The following is a 24,404-nucleotide window of genomic DNA, read 5'->3' on the forward strand; positions in this document are numbered from 1 at the left end:
TTCATTGACTTTAATGGAAAGGCTCAGCACTTATAAATATTGTTGCAATATGAGGCTGATGATATGAAGGGAAGGATATTTAGAAATACTTGGCCAAAGATAAAAACTCTAAACATTATATATTTTCTGCCTTTAAAATTTTGTGCTAGATTCCTAATATGTATTATTCCTCATGAATAATGAGAAACATCCACGTTTTGCATGCTTCTAGACAAGAACTGCTATTATTAAAAAATATAGCCATTACAATTCTATGCAATTTGTGGTTTATTGGACTGATATGAACGTTCCCTCTTAACAACTGATATGACTGTAGATGGGATGTTTAAATTATTTAAGAAAACACCTTTTGAATACATACAGTACTTTAGGGCCATCTATTTATATGCTAGTTATTAAGAATATCTACCTGCTAAAGCTGATTCTCAAGACCTTATGGCATTACTTCTGGTTTCAGCTACTTCCAAATAATAAAACAGAATTTGGCTAAAATAGTTTATGACACACTTGCAAATTCAGACTATCTTCTTTCACAATTAATGATGTTTTTATAATCTTGTATGTTCTCTTTGAATTTATTTCACACATGTTCACATGAAAGCTTCTTAAAACACTTTAAAATGTTTTTAAAATTATCTTTTACTTGGAAACTATATAAAAATTATTTTTAATTGTATAACTTATAATCTAGCTTCAGTTAAGCATAGAGATTTTTTTCTTTACTCATAAACTTTGGAGATTATTTATTTAATATATTATTTATTTTCCTTAATTGAAAAAATTTTAAATTACAGTTGACACTCAATATTATATTAGTTTTAGGTGTACAGCATAGTTATTAGACATTTACATAACTTACGAAGTGATCTCCCTATAAGTCTATCCCCCAGACTCCATACAACTTTTTAATGTGATTTCTCTCTTGTTCCTTTATTTGGTAGGATTTTGCTAACACAGAAGTCACATATATGGAATGTGTAACACAACTAAAATCCGTAACTCCCTCTTTGTAAGTTTCACTATTCTCTTTGCAAAGACTTTTCTGAGGGGCACTGGATGGAATTTGGGAATCTGCTCCAAGGTATGGCTTTCACCCCTGAAACGTGCCTCCATCCGTAGAGTAGTCCAACAGCACGCCTTCCTTCCGGCAGATGGGCCGATGGCAGGAGGTCATGTTGTTCTCACTGCCGATGCGCCCCCAGTATTGCAGGAATCTGAAAGCAAGCACACATTAGCCATGAGAACAGTAAATTAGAACAAATACTCTACTCAAGTCCTGGATAACAACCTTCTCCCACATGTGTTCCTTGCTTTGGGGCCAATGTGCTAAGTTGTGATGAAAATAAACTCAAAATGACTTACTTTGCCCCTCTGAGATCCAAATCTTGAGTAATAGCTTGTCTCACAGTGGATCCCCCAAAATAGAGTGCAGTGTCCTCGGCAAGAATCCCACACTCAGTACAAGTACTCCCACCTTCTAAGGACATCCATAAATCAGGCTTGATCTCTTCACTGTCAAAGCGTTCCTTCAGAAAAGTCTGGAAAAAAATAAGTAGCTTGTGGTTAAAAATAATTTCAGATAATAACTATGGAATAGTTAAGTTAATTCAGAATTAAATCTTGGACTTTAAAAATTAGAGCTGATGCTCGGCTGGTGTAGGCTCAGGGGTTGAGTGTTGACCTATGAACCAGGAGGTCGCGGTTCGATTCTTGGTCAGGGAATGTGCCTCGTATTCAGGCTCAATCCCCAGTGGGGTCATGGGGAAGGCAGTCAATTGGTGATTCTCTCTCATCATTGATGATTCTATATCTCTCTCCCTCACCCTTCCTCTCTGAAATCATTAATAAAATAAAATAAAATAAAATAAAATAATTAGAGCTAGTGTTAAATGGTTTTCCAAGGATATGAAAAAAAAGGATAGCTTCACATGTTCTTTTCAATCATATAGTGAAGATCATTTAAACTTAAATAATGTTTAATAATTAGAATTTAAAGTCTAGAGAGAATCTTAAAACAATTACAAGGTTGAGTAGAGTAATACTCCTATTTGTAAAATGTTACTTAAGCATATACTCCCAAATTATGTTTATTTAAATGGGGGTTTATAAAAGTAGCAGTATAATTTATTATGATATTATGAAACATGCAGAGTAGATAATTAAATATTAGGGTTCATTATGGCTAAATTTTGTGTAAAATTATTTCATCTCCTCACATCATAGCAAGATCTTGATTATTCACTTTTCCCATAGTATATTCTTTTTGTCCATAATACAGTTTTGCATTGGGTTGAGGCACCCAATGTTTTCTAATGGTAGAAATATATCATGGAAATAATTTGTTAGAATTATTATTGCAGCAATTATACAGAAAAACTATATACTTTTCCCCACTTATTTAAGAGAGTTATCTAGTTGTTATCTTATTGTATAGTTGAAATGATTTAAATAGATCTTCTTCAGACTTAGAACATGATCATCTCTATGGTTAAAGATGTGTAGTCATATGTGAACCTTACCTTGCTGTTGTTAGCAAATCAATGCAATTTTAAAAATGGAGGTTTACATGTAGGGACTCTAGTCTGAAGACATGCATTGTTAACCATGGAAACTCTCATTAGAAAGATTTGAATCATAATATAGATTTGTACAATTTGTAATCCATCTGAAGAATGCTAATGAAATTTGAATGTCATGAAAGAAACTAGATTTTTTTTTCAGTTTATTCATTACTTGTGACTATGTTTCTTAAGTTATAATACAGTATTTATATACTTTGCTCCATACAGTCTGGTGTATTTGTGAATTGGGTAAATTGTACTAGATCCTGATCTAAGAAACCTATGACATTTTTTAGTTTCTACCCAAAGAATTTATTTCCTGGGGCCCCCAAAGAACATTGTATAAATTATTAGTCTCACACGTAAGTGGGTTCTTAAGTCAGGGCCTACAATTCGAGTCCATGCTCCATCAGGGACTTTGACATTACCTTCAGAGTGTGAGTCAAGTAGCAGTTGGGCCCAGAGAATCCTGGATCACAGATGCACTGTTCCTTTAAGCAATCTCCATGGCCCCTGCAGTTGTCCAAGCATCCAGGGCCCAGGTAGAAATTATCGATTGCCCACTGCATATCTGAGTACTTTTGATAGAACCTAAACCTTACTGGACTATTAGCAACACAAAAGCAGAGGAGTGAAAAACAAACGTTAACTCTATTCAGGTTCATTTTCCTGTGTGTGCATTCAGTGTGCAAGAGAAAAAACATTTAAGACACTCTGAGAGTATGAAATGGATTAATAAAAAATGTTTTCTGACTGTCATTATATTTTTCTTTCTAGTCATGGAACTTTAAAGCTAGTTTCATTTAAATTTTATAACATATGAACAAACTTGTACAACACAATGAAAACATAACGAAATCTCTATCTCAAGCAATAGGAGCATTTTAAAGCACACAATTATTTAAAACATTGCATATGAACTTGAATACAGTGATTGCATCACAATTTAGATTCATTAATTGCATTTTTGAAATGGTGCAGAAGGTGAGCAAATCCTTGGACAGAGCCTTGTCAGCATGCACACAGCCCTCAGGTGATTGGGAAACAGACACTTCTGAATTCCCCAAAGATAATCAATATTCTCAGAGTAACTATGCTAATCAGAAAACAAATTTGGAAGGGTTATATTAAAGGACATTTTCCTGAGATTTTAATTTCATCATTGTTCTTCTCTGCCTTCTGGGAAAAATACAAACCCCATAATTAACCTCATATTAAAATACTCCACACCATGTTGGTGTAGAGTCCAAATCGCATGAGGGAACTTTCTGGGGTGATATAAATGTTCTGTACCTTGGTTCCTGTGGTGGTTACAAGGATTACACAATGGTAAGAGCTCACTGCACTGAACAATTAAGATATGTGCATTTTACTGAATGTAAGTTGTACTTCATTATAAAAAAGAAAAGAGAGAACAGGAGGGGGAAAATGAGGAAGGATGTTGTGGTGGCTTCCCAGCATGCATTTTACCCCAGATGAGTCATATGAGATAATTTTCATAATATAATTGCTTTAACTATTGACTGAGTCAGGAAAGGGCATTCTTGGGTTAATTTGTACCAATGGGATGCAAGGAGATGCTTGCTCTGGCTCTCTTTGAAAGAAAAGCAACTCTCTTTCTCTCGCATTGAACACAGGTAAGATTGCATTCCGTTCCAATTTTCTGAAAGTCATCTATGGTCAGGGGAACCAGCCTGAAGGCTGAGTGTGGCCAATGTGTGGACAGTGGAACAAAGTAAGAGTTAAGAGTAAGAAATAACAATGTCTTTGAATATTGTTATTATGAATCATTTATCTTTGGATTATTTTCATTATAGATATAATACATTTCATTTTTAATTGAGTCCATTTGAATTGGCTTTTCTGTTACCAGCAGCTGAAAGTATCCTGATTTGGCTTCCTATTATGTTAATTGACCAAGCCCTTTAGATTTGTTCCTGAAAACTGTGAATGCTTAAGTAGTAAATGATAGCTATAAACACTGGAAAAGCTATGTGTAAGCACCTTATTCAAAAGGCTTTATGTATTCTGGTCATATATCATAACTCTCTTTCACGAGAAAGTTTTTCATTTAGCCACGCACTATGATTCCTATGATGGAAGTTCACCTATCATTTTCTTTAATGTATCTTTTTTCCTAATTTTACAGTTGAAAGATAAATCTTTTGGAATTGCCTTAAATTAACTTATCCACAGACTTTTTAGAGAACAGTTTAATCATGTTGGCTCACGACTGATCCAGACTAATTACTTTTCACTGCAGGTACAGAATATAATGCTTTGATAGGAGAAAAATGAAACCTACAAACCATACTTGTACAAATAGCATGAAGAGTTAGGATTTGTACAAACACCATAATGAGTTAGGGTTTTGCTCCTGGCTTCGTCTATCATGGGTTGACAAGGCCGTAACGAGGAAAGCATATGATGTGTGGTGGACCACAGTCTACAGGTCCATAGGGTAACATACACCTTCTCAGCTGGCTCCCAGGCCATCACCATTGCTCTGTTCCCATTTGCCGACACTGAGGTATAGCACATGAAAGGGCCTGCCAAGGTCCGTCTTGACAAGTCTGAGAATTACAATTTGAGATCTCCTTGACTTAGCCATTCATGAGGTCACCAATTTAGAGAGCCTTTAGAGTTAGGGAGGAAGACAGCATTTTACTCACAATCACACAGACTCTCAGGCTCAACCAGGGTCCCTAATCTACTCCTGGATGGTTGGAGCCAGGCTTTATTTTAATTTTCTACTTACTTTCCCACTAAGCTTTCAGGGAGGGGGTAGGTGATCCTTTTCCATCCTTTCGTCGGAAAGAATACAGATGGCTGAGAAACACTTCCCGAGCATTTTGGGTCCGCAGGTAGGCACTGAGGGACCAGATAATTCCAGCTCACTCCAAAGTCAGTAGAATACTGCACATGAATTTGATTTTGAGCAACTTTTTCAGATACTTTACATCCAACAGAGATCTAATAAACAGAAAAGCAAGCTTGTTAATACATTAAACCCATATTACATGTTTCTACTCTAAGGACTTGGTACAAAAAAGTTGCTGATCATTTGATAGACACTGCACCACATCTATCCTGTATTTTCAGGTTCATTCCTCGTTCTGCTGATGCGTGGGAAAGTTGACATGGTTGCTCCAGGTGACACGTTACAGAAAGTGCCAAATATATTGGGCAGGGAGTTTGGAAAGAAGCTGAAACCTGTGCTTTTGCCATGGTTGGCTGATTGCCTGGGGAGGCCTGGGCCCTCTTGCAAATTGTTGTTTGTTGTGCTAATGGTCTGGCGCTTCTCTTTGGCAGAATGCTAACAGCTTTACCAAGTTTACTATTTTGTCCTACAATTTATGACTCTCAATAAATCACTTTCAACTACAAGTAAGACATAATGAAGTGATAACAGAAGGTACTTTGATGGAGGTAGCCATAATGCGGCATTTGTTACTAATACAGTGCAGGTAAGGTAGACAGAATAAATTGGTTGACATAAAATCTTAGCCAAAATTAACGCTGGCATTAATGCTATTCATGCCTTTGTTTCCCATAATTTTCCTTCTTCAGAAACATTAAAATGCTCTTGTAAAAAAAGTAGATATAACCATACTAACTTTAATCCTTTTGTAAAGGAAAAGATTGCCAGTTGGAATCAGTATTCTACATATTTATCAATATTTGCTCTATTAGTATTTGACCCTGAGCAGAAGCACATTTACTCTTATAAAAGATTTATCCTGAAATAGTTCAGAAGTAAAGTATATTATGTCATTAAGTTATATATAATTGAGTTGTATACCTTAATGTTAAATTTTATATTTCCAAGTATATATTAAGTCAATGAAGTAGATGACCTTTGTCTCTACAGTTGCTTTTTCATTTTTATATTGCTAGTATATGTTTACTTGTGTAATCAAGACCATAACATTTTCACCTTGAACTGCATGATCCAGTTGTCAGTGGGAGTCAGGTCGTGAGTCACTGCGTACACTTCTCTCCCATCATGACTGCCACAGATCATGACACCATCAGGGGAGTCACAGAATCTTTCCACTGTACAATCGTCATGGAATAGCCAATGCTCGCTCACTTAAAAAAACACAAAGGATGAAAATTTCATGACAAAAATACTTGAGGCAAATTTTCATTGTGCTACTCCTACTGGAATAAAGGGAAAAGCAAGACCTTGGACACTCTCGGAAACATAAATCACAAATGCATCGGACATGTAGCAAAACTAAACACTTGTCTCTTGATATTAAAACAAAGTGACCAGGAAATGTTGGCTTTCTACCCAAAGTTAGAAAACAGAAACAGAAATGAAAATTTTATACGAAAATAAAATGTCCTATTAACAAAACTACAGAATGTTATTTAATAAAAACATACTTGATGGCGTGAATGAAAGAAAATATTTAGGTATAATGTAAACTAGGAAGACTGAGAAAAACAAAAGGGTGATACCCTTTCTCTGTTTCTGTACCATTTGGGAATCTGTAAAAGGTTCCATAGTCTACTCTTTTGAAAAGACCCAAATCCAAATAGCATTTCCACTGGATTTTTATTTAGCATTATGAAAAATGTACCTGCAGTTTTGTCCTCCATAAACATGTCAAAAGCAATTCTTCCGACAGGGCCAGCGTCTGCCGGGGAGCGTTCGTGCTGGGGCACTGGGGCGCTGCTGAAGGTGTCCAGCATGACTGTCCTCTGGTCGGCAGAGCCTGAGATGAGGACATTGTCGATGGCCCAGTCGTTCTGATCCAGGCCATCGTGTCTCGGCTGCCACCAGCGGAAGCGAGTAGCAATCTCTTTAGCATCAGGAGGGAGAAGGATATTCACGAATCTGTAAGAAAATGATGGTGGGGTGGGGGAAGTATTGTCAAAGGTCTCATGTAAGTAAAAGTAATTTACAACCGTGTCACATAGCGAGTGGAGGACATTGACTAAAATAATTTTTAAAAACCACAATGAACTGACTTGATCTTATGAAGTCTCTCCGGCCACTAAGTCAGGGAAACAGAATGCGAACAATTCAAGTATCCTGGAACTACCAACTTACTCGACTGCCCCTGGGCTGCCTTAGAAGGACTCCACAGTTTTCTGCTTGCCTGGGAACTGTAGACCTAGAGTATATGCACTTGGGTAGACATAAGCCAGTTGACTTTTTTTTTTTAAATGTCACCTTGGAGCTAATTTCATCCGTTTCCTTCTCCTGGCTCCTTGATTTCATTCTACGCCCAACGAGCACCAACAATTTGCTCAAAATATGCACACTAGATTATGGCAGGATAGTTTGGACTCTCAGCCTGACAGTACCAGGCTGTAAGTAATTACTTTATCAGTTGCATGTGGTTTGACATTGACTTTACATGTGTGTTAAGAACTGTTGAGTGAGAACCATGGGCTAATGAGCCCAGCACGCCTTTCTGACTCAGCCACCAAGGACAGACATGGAAGAACATGGCTCCACGCTCCAACATGAACCTTAACCAGCGAGAAATCAGGTCTGAAATACCCCTTAGTCACAATTATGGATTTAAACCCCAGGGATATGTGAAACCCTTTCAAACTTATATTCACAACTCATAAAGTCTGTTGAGGAAAATAATTTCCTGAGGTTTATTGTTCTCTGCATAAACTCTCACTTTTAATGCATGCTAATTTACTTCCCTTTATTCTTAATATTAGTGCTCCAGGCCAGGGCCAGGGCTATTCAGGGTTTTTAAATAAGGAATTTAAAACTAGACTCTAGGATTCTTAAGAATATTTACATTTTGTGTTTATTTTCTAGCCCCCAATTCTCTAAAATGGAATGAACCTATATAAATAAATATTTTTTCTGTTTTCATTTTCCCAAAATGCTGTTGAACTTAATTACCACAAGCTCATGAATATATATGTTTTTTTGGGTCTATTCATTATTGGTACTGTATTTTATCTTTTTTTAAAAAAATATATTTTATTGATTTTTTACAGAGAGGAAGAGAGAGAGATAGAGAGTTAGAAACATCGATGAGAGAGAAACATCGATCAGCTGCCTCCTGCACCGCCCCCCCACCCGCACTGGGGATGTGCCTGCAACCAAGGTACATGCCCTTGACTGGAATCGAACCTGGGACCTTTCAGTCCACAGGCCGACGCTCTATCCACTGAGCCAAACCGTTGTCGGCTGTATTTTATCTTATTCTGGGATTTGAAAACTAGTTGGTCTTAAAAACCCAAACCAGCTGTTTATCCATCTCAAGAACCTCACCTTCAAGTGGGTCGGTTTCAGAGGCATCCTCTACTGATAGGTAATGTCAAGGTCCCCATAAGTCCCCGTGATTGATTACTGGCAGGGCTCACCAAGAATCTTTGCTAATCATACTTGTTATTAGAGATAACAGAGAATACAAACCCAGGTTTGCTGTACTGGTCATAGAAAATTTCCATTAGCAGGTTCCAGGTGATGCCTCCATTGACAGAATATTCCAAGAGGACCCCTTGGTTACGGTTGTTTGGTGGAATCAGGCATCCATACATGAAGTAAAATTGGATAAATTCGGCATTGGTGAGGTTTAGATCCACGGTGACTAACAGTCGACTGCAACCCTAAGGAAAAGCAGAATGGAACAGACAGTGATAAGGAATTGTGATTGCATGTTATTGGTTTTCTCTGGCTTCCATCCTTTTTGTTTTTCTTTTATAATACAAGTTACACAATATTAAAATACCCATTTTATTAATTTCTCCTGTTATACTAGCTCCTAGCATGGCTTCTAGTACACAGTAGGTACTCAGCAAATATTTGCTGAACTTTGAAATTTCTGTATTAGAACTTACAAAGGGCAATGTATCTAAGAAGATTGTCTTCTATTTTCTTATAAGCAAGATAAGAGCTGGAATTAAAGTAACTGTTCTATGTTTTTATTAGACACTAGAGGCCTGGTGCATGAAATTCGTGCATGGGAGCGGGGGCGGTCCCTCAGCTCGACATGCACCCTTTGCAATCCGGGAGCCCTCAGGGGATGTCCTACTGACAGCTTAGGCCCGCTCCCCCTGGGGAGCGGGCCTAAGCTGCAATCTGGCCTCCCTCTGCAGGAGGCGACTGGGCTGATCAGAGGAAGGTGCTGCCCCCATCACCCTGCTGCTGCCACCACTGCTGGTCGCTGCAGCCGCCAAGGTGTTTTCATCAAGACAGACTTCAGTCCCTTCACCACGCAAAAATGACAATGTTCTTTAGGCATTTTCAAGATGTCTCTTTCATAGGATATGTCAGCTCTTTCTTTTCTTTTCTTTCTTTCTTTCTTTCTTTCTTTCTTTCTTTCTTTCTTTCTTTCTTTCTTTCTTATCCTCACCTGAGGATATTTTTCCATTGATTTTAAGAGAGCATGGAAGAGAGAGGGAAAGACAGAGAGAAACATCAATGTGAGAGGGACACTTAGATTGATTGCCTCCTGCATGAACCCTGACCTGGGCCCCGGCCAGGGAGGAGCCTGCAACCTAGGTACATGCCCTTGAACAGAATCGAACCTGGACCCTGTGGTTGACAGGCCGAGGCTCTATCCACTGAGTCAAACTGGCTAGGGCAGGATATGACATTTCTTAGCCCCTCCAGCAGCAGGCCTTTGTTTTTTCCTCCAGAGTGAGGTGGAAAAACCCTAGATCACCTTCTTGGATTCTCATTATGCAAGTTACCAAGAACACTGCGAGTGGCATACCAGGAGCTTAGCCAATGAGCTGTCTGAAAAGGTGTTTCCTCTGCAGTTCACGTGCAGAGGCGGGACTGCCAGTGTGCCCCAGCAAGCAGGCAGGCCCACCCTGCTCCCCGCTCTCTGTGGGTGGGCCTGCTTGCTTGCCGTGGCTGTACCCGGGCAGGCAGGCCCATCCTGCTCCCTGCTCTCTGCGGGCCCTGCTCTGTCCTGCTGCATGCGCAGTCTCCTTCTGAGCTGGTTGTGACTATTATGGCATCCCAGCTAATTTGCATATTACCTCTTTATATATATATATATAGATTTCCCAGTTACTCATAGGCATTTATTATAATTAGAGATAATAGTTGTAGTGCTTTTTATTTAAACTTTTATAGCTGATTTGAATGTCACCAATATTAACTCATTAATGTAGGTAGAGATTTCTTGGTTGAATATCTGAGGAAAACGAGTTCCCCTAAGTTCCCCTTAGAGTTCCACCTAAGCTAGAAAGAGTATTGTGAACACACACTGCATTCCTAGTCAGTGTGGTTGGTTAAAAAAATCTTATATGCTGTATGTCCTCTTGTTACTCTTGGGCCTAAAACACTGAATATAAATAATATACTTCATTGGCACAAATGCAAACTCGAAGGTAGGGCATGATAGGGAAATAAAGAACTCACAGTAAATTTATATATTTTTTTTTAAAAAAAGAGAGAATAGGGGAAGGAAAAAGGAGAGAGAGGGAGAGAGGAGAGGGAGAGGGAGGAGAGAGAGAGAGAGAGAGAGAGAGAGAGAGAGAGAGAGAGAGATGTGAGAGATGTGAGAGAGCCATATCAATCGGTTGTCTCCCTCACAGGCTCTGCATGGGCACAGGGATCAAACCTGCAACCGAGGTATGTGCCCAGGCTTGGTAATTGAATCTGTGACCCTTCGGTGCATGGGCTGATGCTCTAACAAGTCAGGGCTGAATTTATAATAAAAATTCAACTGCCTGTGAGGGATATCTAATTATGGTATTGGAGAAATACTATATTTTAAAAATATCTTTTTATTGAGAGGAATAAAGAGATAGAAACATCTTAATCAGTTGCCTCTTGCACCCTCCCTCCAACTGGGGATTGAGCCCAGCTGGGCGAGAAATACTATTTTTAAACAAGTCATCTTTGGCAGCAATGTAGGATGAGTATAAATTTCTGAAGGAAATTTTCTAACATTGCTGCTGTCATTCAGAAAATAATTTGCTATAAATACAAGTATCTAGTAATTACTGACAATTATTCTTGGATAATTTACAGAAAGGATTAATTGTTATTAACAAATTCAGGAAACACTGAAGCTCATTTTCTAGATTTTGGCTCCTTAATTCCAAAATCTGTTGCAAGCTCGAGTTTTCAGTTAGAGCATCATCAAGATGGAAGACCCTCACACATTGTGCCGGCACTCTCTCCCAGGATAGAAATTCTAAACATATGTACTTCAATATGTCTCGTGCTGGCACTGCCCTGCATAATTAAATTGTCTCAGCTGATTTGTGATAGGAAAATGTTGGACATAATTAGTGTATTCTGATATGTATAAAGTTGCAAGTTCAGATCCGGCTGTGCATTTAGAATGCATAACTCTGCATCTTGATCTGCCAATTAAACTTTAAAGGAGATGCAACCATTTGGGGGAATCTTGGAGGATGCAGAAATGATTAACCAGTAGCCAACCACTCACTCCGCTGAAATGAAGAGCCATTCCTGAAGCCACAGCTCCACACACGGTGCTTAATTTCCCTCCGTTCACAGTAAGCCAGTTCTGGTTGGATGGAGCTCGATTGAAGTTGTCTTTGAGTTGAGTTGGAAGGGAGGTCTCAGGCTCATCACAGTACAGGCCACCCCACTGCTCATCACAGCTGGGTGCGGAGAAAGAGACAGGAAAAGTCAACATCAAACACAGCCCTGCACAAGTGTGTGCTCAAATTAGTGAAGCCGAACCTTTTCCCATCCGTGATGATGAAAGGTTATTCATCTTCACAGAGCTTGCCAGTATTCACCTCCTCTCCTTAAGAGTGCTTTAGGTTAAAAATAAGCTGTGGATTAAATGTCCCTAGGCTTTCCTAAAGTAGTGGCGTGGACTTACAGGTGGAGAGAAAGAAGCAACTTCAAAAAAATTTACTAAAGCCCTGTATCTATATGACACAGTTCTGGATGGCTGATAAACAGCTGCAGCTGCCAAACTAAACTGGTAGGCACTAACAATGTACAGAACGGGTCTTAATAGAGCCTTTGGGCCAATTGGGAATCCAAGAAGCCATGTTCCCAACAGCAGAAGGTACTTTGAACGGCATCTGACCTCTTTGACCAAAGGACTGACTTCTCTATTCCATGTGGGAGGAAAAATGAATCCAGAACTGGGAGGCTCGGGAATCTCAGAGATAATTCTGGATATGGGCCAGATCATTAAACAAAAGCAAGACTTTCCAGGTGTGTGGACATGAGTGGAGAAGGCACTATGAATTCTCTCTTAGCATCTTCAATTCATCAAACAGTATAATCTTTGAAAATAAAGCACAGAGGCCTGTAGTACACAAAACACACACACACACACACACACACACACACACACACACACACACACACACACACCACCTAGTTTAGATCCTTCCGAAGATGCCACGGATCTCTAAGAGTAAAATAATAGGCCTCTCCATCAAATATATACATGTTAAATTGATCAGGCATTTATGTACTTTCTTAAGCAAATGACACAGGAAGACCAATTAAACCACAGTAATGTACATCATTACATAAATTCAGACCTAAGTGAGGAAAATACTTAATGATGTATTACTTTTGGTCAGAACATATGGAACTCCTGATCTTCTTTTAATGTCTATTTCAAGGTTCTGGTGTATCACAGAAACACAGAAGGAAATAAAATCAGTCAATTATAATTCAGCTTTCTCCTGACAACTCCAAGCAAGAATGAAGATACAGTTGCCATAAACACTGTAGTTAGCTCAGCATCAGATTTTAGGACAAATGTATAACCTCAGGTAGCTTGGGAGTGACTAATAAACCAGTTTCAGAAAAATCTCCTGGCTGGAATGTGAGTCAGGAACTTTCTACAGAAGGAAGAGAACAAATCTACTTACACACAGTTTCCTTGGATGCACCTCCCATGGCCACTGCACATGTCTATGCAGCCATCCCCAATATAGACGTTATCTATCGCCCATGTCTGCTGCTTGTCAAAAGGAGCTGGTTGATGCCAACGGAAACGAGTGGCTTGGGACCTTTGAAGAAAGAGAGAATTTTAATGAAGGGTGTGGTGAAAAAGACGTGTTCTGGTGTGATTAAACAGGTGCATGGAGGAGGGTAACACAAATGCATGGATATCCCCACTTGTGTTCCGAAAAGAGCATTCATCATTGCAGTATTCTATGCAAAAGTGATTAACAAAACCAAACCAAACTGAACTGCAAAAGCTTGAGAATATATTTTGGGCCAATGATCTTTATAAGCCTCGTAAAAACAAACTAAAACAGAAACTAAAACTAACCCTAAAACCAACTGTTTCAAGGGAACTGTGAGCCCTGAATTTTTTTGTGGGGGGGAGCCACTGTGGAGTGACTTGGGTCTGCAGCCAACTTACATTTGCAAATTAGAAAAAGATGCCAGTCCTTGAGCAGCCACAACCCCTTTGCATTTGACTTAGGAAGCAGGCTATGAGTTGGATTTCAACTCCTGCTTGCTCCCTAAGGCCAGATACTTGGGCATACTGGTCCCCCTCACACAGCATTTGTGAGGAATTTTCACATGCAAGCCTTAAAAAGACTGTAGGAGTGCAAATCAGAGGGATCAGTGAAATGCTAGATAACTGAACAGATAAAAGAGAGAGGGTTATAAATAAGACTAGAATTATTTTATATTGATTTAAAAGCAACATAAATAAAATCAAATTAGACATTATCCCATTTCAGAAGTAGAAATATATTTGCACAGTTGTACAGTTTGGGGAAGTGTCTTGTTCAGAAACACAAACTTATGATTTCAGAGACACTAGGTGGCAGTAAAATCCAAAAAATGCCTGAGGCTCAAGTGAGTTTGAAACAGAGGAAAGGATTAGCCAGAGCAAGTTTTGTTTTATGGTCTCAGATATGTTTGTCATTAACAGATTGAATCACTTGACTGAGATATATCTGTGTCAGGCAGGGCAAATGACCAACAACAAACAGCAAGGTTTTCGTATTTTCTAACAGAAAACATTTCTATTAAGTTTAGAAAATAGAAAAGAAACAGATCAGAATTGAAATCATCACACTGAAAACAAATAGTTCAGTTTGATATTTGTTTACTGAACATCTATGTACAGACAGATTTCTCCACAATCCTCTTGCTCATCAGCCCCCATATGTCACTCCCAGCAGAGAAGTATCTACCTAATTCCCTCTTATCACACATCCTATAGCATTTAGCTTCAAACCCAAACTCTTCCTTGGCCTATGAGGCTCCACACGAGCTAGTCCCTCATCCTGTCCTCTCACTCTGGAGCATGGCTCCTACTCTCAGTTCTTGAAGCTCACTGATCTCCCACCTCTGCCTGCATATTTTCCCTCTCTCTGCCTGATTAATCCCTGTGTGGCCTTTGGGGCTCAGAGGAAATGCCAGGTACTCATAGAGAAATTTTTCTTTGTGATCCCTTTAAAAATTACATTTCTTCTACAGCAAACTGCTCTTTTCCTTTTATAGTATTGACCAAAACTGTAGTCCTATGATTATGTGCATATATATTTCTTAAATGTCTGTCTCCTCCTCAGAAGAGGAAGTTATAAGAGAGCAGGGTTAATTCCTTTTGTTCAACATTACACACTCGAGGTACAGTGCCTAGCGCTTAGTACGTGCTCTATAGGTGCAGGGAATTGGTACCCAGGGGCCGCCATTCTCACAGGAAATTATGTGAAGAAGGCCCCTGCAGTTGTGCAACTCAGTGGCTCTGCTGATCACTTAATTTTTAGTGACTAAGTTTATTAATAGCCATGCCTGTTAATGCTCAGCAACATCTTATAAACAACATAGTGGAATATCGTATTTCCAGAGCACATCTTCACTTGGATTCTGATAGCAAGTCAAAACTTATATATTTCTTCTGTCTTTCTTTAGACCATAAGCTTCTGAAGGGCAGGGAATAGGGCAGGGAATATCTCTGTATCCCTTTGGGAAATATTGCTTTATATCTTTAGTGCTTATAGATAGTAGGCAAGTAATGGAATTTCCTCATTTCCCTAATGTTTTATATATGCTTCATCAAAGTCCTCTCACCTTGCATCAAAAGTGCCTTTTTATGTGTAATTTCCTCTGTTAGATAATTATCCTTACTTATTATTTTATTGTTGGGCTTCATAAACAGTTACTGAAAGGATAGCACGTTAACAGCAATAAAGATGGCCAGGAAAATGAAATAAGAGAGTTCTTACAGACGGGTAGGCAGGGGCTGGGCGTCAGAGTGGAGGGGCAGTGATTTGATGTTGAAGGGGAAGGAGAACTTCGTTGCCATTGGGAGGTGGCATGGGCTGCCTAGCAGTGGTGGCTTTCTAATCACTGGTTGTGTTTAATCAGGCTGGGCAGCCACTTAACAGAGAGCTTGTACAGAAGAATTAAGAGCCAGGTGCGCCCTAGCTGGTTTGGCTCAGTGGGCAGAGAGTTTGCCTGTGGACTAAAGGACGCCGGGTTCGATTCTGGTCAAGGGCACATGCCCGGGTTGCGGGCTCGATTCCCCAGTAAGGAGCGTGCAGAAGGCAGCCAATCAATGATTCTCTCTCATCAATGTTTCTCCCTCCCTCTCCCTTTCTCTCTGAAATCAATAAAAAAATTTTTTTTAAAAAGAGTCAGATGCATTGTGGGGGTTGATAGCTTTTATGGGGACCTCTAACCATGACGTTTTCAAATAAGGGCTCTGATCTATACTCTGGTACCAGTAAATTCTATGTCCACAGGGAGTAACTTAACATACTGTATATAATGAGAGGGTTAAATTACCGTATTTTCCGGCGTATAAGATGACTTTTTAACCCAGGAAAATCTTCTATACGCCCAGTTGTCTTATACGCCGGAAAATACGGTAGATGATTTTTAAGGTCGTGTCTCAAATGTGATAATCTTATATCCTTGGGAATAACTACACCTAGTAATTATGTACCCACAAAACAGGAGTACTTAACACTAGCCAATGTCATCTCTATATATAAAAGTCTAAGTGACTGTCGCAACCGAAACAACCAAATGGATGACCGAACAGGCTGTGTGAGACAACCAGGCCGGCGGGGGAGTTAGTGAGGGCCGACCAAACGACTGAGCAGCAGGCTGTGTGGGGCGACCAGGCCAGCAGGGGGGTTAGTGAGGGCCGACCAAATGACTGAGCAGCAGGCTGTGTGGGGCGACCAGGCCAGCAGGGGGGTTAGTGAGGGCCGACCAAATGACTAAGCAGTGGGCTGTGTGGGGTGACCAGGCTGGCAGGGGAGGCAATAAAGGGCGACCAAATGACCGAACAACAGGCTGCGTGGGGCAACCAGGCCGGCAGTTAGGGGTGACCAGGCCAGCAGAGGGGGGCAGTGAGGGGCAACCAGGCTGGCAGGGGGGGGGCAGTTGGGGGGGACCAGGCCGGCAGGGGGCGCAGTTAGGAGTGATCAGGCAGGCAGGGAGGTGAGCAATTAGGAGCCAGTGGTCCTGGATTGTGAGAAGGATGTCCGACTGCCAGTTTAGGCCCGATCCCATAGGCCTAAACTGGCAGTCGGACATACCCCGAGGGGTCCCGGATTGGAGAGGGTACAGGTTGGGCTGAGAGGACCCCCCCCCCCACCTCCCCCCTTGCACGAATTTCGTGCTCTGGGCCTCTAGTTGTATAAGAAAAGGGAACACATTCACTAAGAGGATGAATTGGAATAGAAATTAAAAATGTAAGTCTGGGAGTAAACTTTCCCTTTCCACCGAAGACTGAGTCTCCCTCCCTGGCTGAGCTGAAACACCAAAGTTACCTCCCTGGAGCAGAGAGAAGGAGACCAGTGCAGGCCAGAGCAGACGGGCACAGGGCAGAGCAGACCAGCTCTACACAGAGGAGCAGACCAGCAAAGCACAAAGCAGACTGGCAAAGCAGAATAGAGCAGAGCTGTCCAGCCAGAGAGGGGCCTGGCCCCAGGGCTGCCTCACAGCCGCAGTATCACAATTGAGCTGTTCTACAGCCTTGCAGCCATGAAAAAACCCCACATGTCTGGAAGTTGAATTCCCAGTCCTGTCACAGCTCCACTGTGTCAAGGGGCCAAACCACTGATGTTTATGGGCTGACACTTCCCCACCCGTACAACTAGGAAATGCTACTTCCCACCTCCCTAGGGTGTTGTGATAATTAATTAGTCGTGTTTTCCACGACCTGCGAGTATCTGAAGTCCCTTGGCAGGTGTCATCATTTATCCTGAAGCTTTTTTATAATGACAGCCACCACCAGCTGCTGCTTCTTGGTGTTGGGAAGAAAATAGCCCGGAACAGATTTCTTTCCTCTCCATCTATATAGCACATAGCAAGTGTTCCTAAGTATCATTGAATAATTAAATATCCATTGGTAAGTAGTTAAAACGTTCCTGTCAATAGCATGGTTTCCATCACTGCCCTCCCTGGGAACCTTTCAGCAAACCTTTCCTACACCTTCAATAGGTTTCCACACACATTGCAGAGTCTGAATCTGCTCTTTTCTTCCAGACGGCTCTATCTACAGAGTCCGTGTCGTCATCACCAACAGGAGAAAAAGCCCTTGATAGGAACCATACATATTTTTTTTTCTAATCTTTTCACTATTCCCTGATGTTTCCCTTACTCTCAAAGAGCTACATAAATTACTTAGAACCAGAAACCATAGCTCAGTACTCTACCAACAAAGAAGTTGAGGGTGAGTGACCTAATTACACTGGTTCACTCACAAAACTGAGACAAGGCAAGGATCTCTTGGTTTATTATTATTTTGTATTCTCATTCCGTAGATCCCTCAAAACTCTATCTCAGTCTCTACAGAATAATCCCACATCTACCATAACCCCAACATACGAATGCTTGTTTAGCTACTGGAGGCAATGTGTATTGCTGCTGTATGTACACACATGTCTATTCATCTCGACTTCTGCAAGTCAATGTCGACTTCTGAAGCCTCTGACCCTCTGATTTGAGTTACGGGCTATGCAATGTCTGTCCCATTTCAAAATCTTATCCAAGATCCTGCCATTATATTTGGCATAAAGTTTCCTCAATTAGCCTATTTATCTGTGTTAGACAAAAGTGGAGACTATTCCAAAGAAGATATAAAAAATGACCAATTAATGCATGAAAAGATGCTCAACATCATTAGTCATTAGAGAAATTGAAATCAAAACCACAATATGATACAACTTCATACCCACTAGGATGACCATGATAAAAACACACAGCAATAACAAGAGTTGACAAGGACGTAGAGAAATCTGAACCCAAATACACTGCTAGTGGGAATGTAAAATGGTGTAGCTGTTGTCAGTTTCTCAAAACGTTGAACATAGTTACCTTATGATCCAGCAATTCCACTCACAGGTGTATAACTGGGAAAAGCATAGGTCAGATAAACTGAACACAGGGTCACAGCCATGACCCACAGACAAGAGCTAGAGAAAAAAATAGGCTCTAGTATTTTTAGGTAACACTGATCTCACCATGAATGAATGCCATTTAATTTTCCTTTCTCCTTATTAAATACACTGAGGTCTGAAAACTGGCATGAGAGGAGAAAGTGTTTGGACTACAGATTATGACCCCAAACATGTGATAAAGGTAAAGTACTCTCATAAGGTGACCTAGCTCCTTCATGATATCTTTCTGGAGCTAGGGTGGAAAGCACATGATATCTTTCTGGAGCTAGGGTGGAAAGCACAATAGAAGAATGTAAGTGAGCCACCCCACATGGCCTTTCTTCCTTGAAAGAGAACAAATGGGGGACTTTGGTATAATCCTGGTTCAACCACTGTCTGTGTGTCCGTGGGGAAAATCAAATAACCTTCCTGTGTCTCAGTCCTCATCTTAAAAGATAGGCAGGGGGATTCCGGTTAAAGGAGACTTAAGAAGCATATCAACCAATTATATTGATTTGTATCCTAGTTTGAAAAAAACTATAACAGGTCTTAGGAGACAAACAGGGACACCTGAATATTGAATACTAAGTATTGACTAAAAAATTATTAACTTGTAGTGTAATAATGGTATAACAATAAGTTCTTTAAAAAGTCCTTTTAAGAGATATACTAAAACATTTATAGTTGAAATGAGATAATGGCTGGTATTTGCTTCAAGATGGGGGCGGGAGTGAGTGGTGCTATTGATGAAACAAGGTTGGCCTTGAATTGATAATTGTTGAAGCTGGGGGGTGATTATATGGAAGTATAGTTTACTATTCTCTTCAATTTTGTATGTTTGGATGTAAAATAGATAAACATGAGCCAAAAATAATCTGTGGTCCCTTCATACTCACTGTAATATTTTGATTGAATGATTATAATAAGAAAAGGGATATCCTTTTTTGATAAAATAAGGTTGTATTATTTTTGCTGATAATTATAACCAGTAATCATAATCAAAACTACAGTGTTCTGAGTAAGCCCACTGAGGCATCAAATACACTGGCCCATCCTTCAAATGAAAGGAACTTCCTATAACTTACAAAATACATTCTCAATGGAAAATTACTTATATTTAATTGTTAAAACAATCTTAACAATTCTGAAGAATCCACACATAGCAATATGTACAAAGTACAGCCAAATCTCAAATTTCTCTAATAAAACTTTGGCAACAAGGTCGACAACTGATAAAGCCTAGAGGGAATGCAGAATTTCCAGAAATAGTTTTAGTCTCTGTTGCAGTATAAATAGAAATAGATTTAATTTGTTTTAACATAATGACAAAATAGGATTAACATATTCAATATGTGAAAATCAATGGTACAATGGTTTATAGTAGACAGAATTATTTTATGTCCTGTAGTCTGGAATGACCAGCAGACATTTGGTAAAGTTACAGCAGCAATGTTTAAAGTATCAAAATAATGCATTCGAAGATGGGTAGGTAAGAGAAGTCCAAGGCTTCCTTGACTTCAGAGAAAAAATTTAACAAGGTGTTCAGTAATATGAATGCGTGCCAAAAATCTTTCAAAAGGTACTGAGTTGAACATAATGATGGAGGGAAATCAAGAATACCAGGGCAAGTTTAAAGAATCTCCCTTTTAAAAAATAAACCTGTAATGCCCTTGAATATTTCTCCATGGCGAACTCAGTAAATATTGTGCTTAGTTATTTGGTTTTCTTCGAATAAGACCTTTTTTTTCATTTATAGTGATAATAGGTAGAAATATCATGGAAAATATCCTCCCTCCCTAAATTTATTTACCTGCAAAAAGCTACAGCCTCCTCCATCCCCATCTTATCACCCCAGTGGCTCCAGTCTTCTAGCCCTTTTATGTGCTTATCACCTTCCCTTCAACTTCCTGCAAACATTAAGTAGCTTCCATGCTGTGGTTAAAACCACCTGGCTTCCAAAGTGTTGTAGTTAATCTTTAACGACTCTGGTATCAGCTAGGTCATTAGGGATAGTAGAAGGGAGTGGATCATCTTCAAACTGTGACTTAAAATAGCCAAGTCACACCTGAGCCTTTCAGTGGCAGCTCCCCCCTCTACCTTTCTGGTGGATTCGAGTTACCTGCCCTTCCACTGACTCACCCTGGTTCTCAGGTGGCATTTCAAGAACCCAAGCCACTTGAGCCACCTGTTATTTTTAGTCTTGGGCTAGTAAAGAAGAGGTGGCAGATTCAGGTTAGGGGCTATGAAATTGATTTTTGGCATCTTCATATCTTCTTTTTCAGTTTCTCTCAAGAGCTCCTAGCATTCTCCCTTCCTACGTCTCCTAGAACTATAACTCTTACGCAAGCAATAAAGATGTAGTACTAATACAGCGATGAAGCCCATGGGCTTTGGGCCATACAAGCTGCATTTATTTTCGGTGTCTTACTGAAACTGTTCTTTTGAAGGTCACTGACTAAATTTAGTAAATTTATTGTGAAACTTTTTTCTTCGGGATTTTCTTCCTGCTTGACACTCTCTTCTCACTGGCTTTTCAATATCATGTTATTCTGATTCTTCTTCTACTTCCACCTGCTTCCTTTAATAGTCATTTCCACTCATTCTGCTATGAAATTTAGGTATGTATCCTTTCTTTTCTTTTAAAATAATAGTCTACATATATATTTTTAAATATTTTTTCAATTGAGTTTAGAGAGAGAGGAAGGGAGAGAGGTAGAGAGATAGAAACATTGATGAAAAAGCAACATCTATCGGCCTGCACGCCCCCTACCAGGGATCGAGCCCAAAACCCAGGCATGTGCCCTGACCAGGAATCGAACTGGTGACCTCTTGGTTAATGAGTGGACCCTTAACCACTGAGGGACACCAGCCAGGCCCTTTCTCTTCTTTTTAAATGCTCTCCTATGGAGAGCTGATACATTTTACAGCATTGCCTATCGCCTCTATGATCATGCCTCCAAATTTATTACCTTACCTTGTCTCCAATCTTTGTATCTCTGTCAAATGCATGTTTGCATCTGTATTTCCAGCAATATTATTTAATTCAGCATCAATTGATTAAATTTGCCATATTGTCCCTCCTTGAATACACTTTAACTCTCTTCCCACCTCTTCTCACCACTCTTACAGGTTTCAAACTTCAGAGTCATCTTTTGATGTGTGCAACTAAATAAATTGTTACTGAGTTTTATCAATTCTTTCTTTGAAATGTCCTATAATATCTGCCTCATATCCTCCATGTTAGCCATAGCATGGGCCTTGTTATTTCATGTGAGGTCACTATCACAATTCCTTTTCCACTTTCCTCTTACTTAAGTCTCTCTGTTCTCCCAATTTTTTTTTTCTTAGAAGAATAGTCTCATCCCAAACCCACGATAGTTCATTTTTTCCTGTAAGTCTAAACTCATTTGCCTTGCTTCAAACTTGCTATAAGTTAACCCAACTCTACTCACAAGTTTCCACACCTTCCAGACATGAGCTCTCTGCTTCTATCAGCAACTCCTGTGCTTCACCCAGGCTCATGTGGCCTGTTCACACGGTTCCCCTAATTTAGAATATTCTTCTTACCCACTGAATTCTTAGCCATCCTTTGAGGGTCCATCTCTTCCAAAAAACCCTCTCAAACCCTGGCATTGAACACTGTCTTCCCTTTCTTAATACCTACGGCATTTCTAGCCCATTCCTTAGTGAAGCTCTAACGTACACACAGCATGTATTATTTTTAAGTTGTTTATTAGGTATACTTCTCATTTTCCCCAAATCATATTGTAACCTCCTACAGGAACTTAACATAGCATCCTACTGTAACCATGGGCTCACTTTGCTTACGCTAATTTAGGAAGACTTCTTAATCTGACTGAAGTTTAAGCCTGATAGTAAACAAGTGTGGTAAGTGGTTAACTTATAAAAAATAAAAATGATTTATATTTTAATAAATGCTTACAATATCTGAAACACTTCCATGAACTTTTACTCAATTTTCTTACGGTAAAAGTATCTCAATTTTTCAGATAGGGAAACTGAAGTTTAGGGACATGAAATGACTTGCTTCAAAGCTCACTGTGCTGAAAAGCTAGAGCCTCCACTAAAGCACAATGCTTTCCATTCTTCTTTTTTTTTTTTTTTTTTTTTACTTGTAGGACGATCTAACTTAACCAGTGTATATGGGGAAGAATATACACTATGGTTCTATCTACCTCCATTTATTAAGGTTTAAATAGAACAATGTTTGAAGCAGAGTTTGGTGTACCTTGTGTTTAGTCTGTGTTCCCTTCCCAGTGAAAAGCACCGGCATGCCTTCAGTTCTACAATTCAGAAACCAGGGAGTCATCTTCAACATTGTCCTTTCCCTCACCCTCCCACGTCCATTTAATCAGTAAGCGCAGTCAATTTTATTGCCTCCATTTCTCTTGAATTTCTCCACTCTGTTCATGTTTGCTGCACTTTAGTCCAAGTTACTAGCTCTTACTGTCCTTTTTAAAAGTCTCCTTACATCTATTCTTATCCTCCACAATTTGTTGTCCAGTTATAATAAGCTTTTCTGAGTGCAAATCCGATCACATCTCCCTATTCCCAAGCACTTTAGCAGGCTTTTCATTGTTCATGTAACAAATCTGCAAATCTTTAGTCCAACCTACAATGATCTTCATGATCTCACCATCTCACACCTCACTCTACCTTCTCTCTTTCTCTGATCCATTCTTCTAGTATCTCAAATACCTGCTTCCTCCTATTATAAGTTATTATCTTTACATACAACACTCTTGCCCTTACTCTCCACTTACTTAACTCCTATGCATCCTTCATATCTTGCCTCAATTATCCTTTCTCAAGAAAGCATTCCTTGGCTTTCTTCACCAAGGCAAATCTCCCTACTATATACAATGTCTTAGCATCAGGCAACTGTCCTTCATCTTTTATTTAATTGTATATTTACTTCTGTGATTACTGGGGATTTCCCTCTCCCACTGGACTAAATGCACCTTGAGGCAGGAATGAGTTCAGCCCCTCACATGGAACTAGCACATGATTAAACACTTTAAAAAATATTTAATGAGCGACTAAATGGTTGAATAATCACGACTGATGACTACTGGCCATTTCAGTTTGGTTAATGGTTTCATGTTAATTTGTGGACAACCAACCTCAGTTGACTTACCACCACTGTACCAATTATACTGGGATCCTAGCTTGGGGTCACAAGTGAGTGAGTGGAGAGACCTACACTGGCACATTGCCACACCCTATATAGCACATGGCTTTAAGTTGTCAGATCATGCTTGTTTATAGGAAAGAGCTACAAACTAAAATTCTCAATTCTGTCCTGTTGGACAACATAAACAGTGATGTCTCAATGCTTCACAGATACTGAGACAGTAAGTTCGACTCAAAACAAGGAAACAACATGTTTAGAAAGTGAGTGGATATAAGAACAGATATAGTATAATTAATATGTTAATCTGTGTTGGAGAAAAAGTACTCTAAGCCTGGTGCACTGTTCTAATCTTTGGCACGTGGAAGAGCATGATAAGAAGT

The 24,404-nt window shown here is 39.7% G+C and overlaps 1 protein-coding gene across 2 annotated transcripts in view; it reads right to left on the minus strand.

Annotated features, from left to right (window-relative positions):
• The window catches only part of RELN (reelin), a 455,662-nt gene that overhangs the window by 24,926 nt on the left and 406,332 nt on the right, over positions 1–24,404 (minus strand). For both annotated transcript variants that reach the window (XM_008149850.3, XM_008149843.3), the window contains exons 47-55: positions 13,380–13,520; positions 11,960–12,137; positions 8,962–9,155; positions 7,151–7,407; positions 6,499–6,653; positions 5,320–5,534; positions 2,990–3,167; positions 1,363–1,538; positions 1,108–1,214 (exon numbers count right to left, since the gene is read on the minus strand). In XM_008149850.3, coding sequence (XP_008148072.2) covers positions 1,108–1,214; positions 1,363–1,538; positions 2,990–3,167; positions 5,320–5,534; positions 6,499–6,653; positions 7,151–7,407; positions 8,962–9,155; positions 11,960–12,137; positions 13,380–13,520 — 1,601 coding nt within the window. The remainder of the gene's footprint in view (positions 1–1,107; positions 1,215–1,362; positions 1,539–2,989; positions 3,168–5,319; positions 5,535–6,498; positions 6,654–7,150; positions 7,408–8,961; positions 9,156–11,959; positions 12,138–13,379; positions 13,521–24,404) is intronic.

The sequence above is a fragment of the Eptesicus fuscus genome, chromosome 14 (assembly GCF_027574615.1).
Source record: "Eptesicus fuscus isolate TK198812 chromosome 14, DD_ASM_mEF_20220401, whole genome shotgun sequence".
NCBI classification, from domain to species: domain Eukaryota; kingdom Metazoa; phylum Chordata; class Mammalia; order Chiroptera; family Vespertilionidae; genus Eptesicus; species Eptesicus fuscus.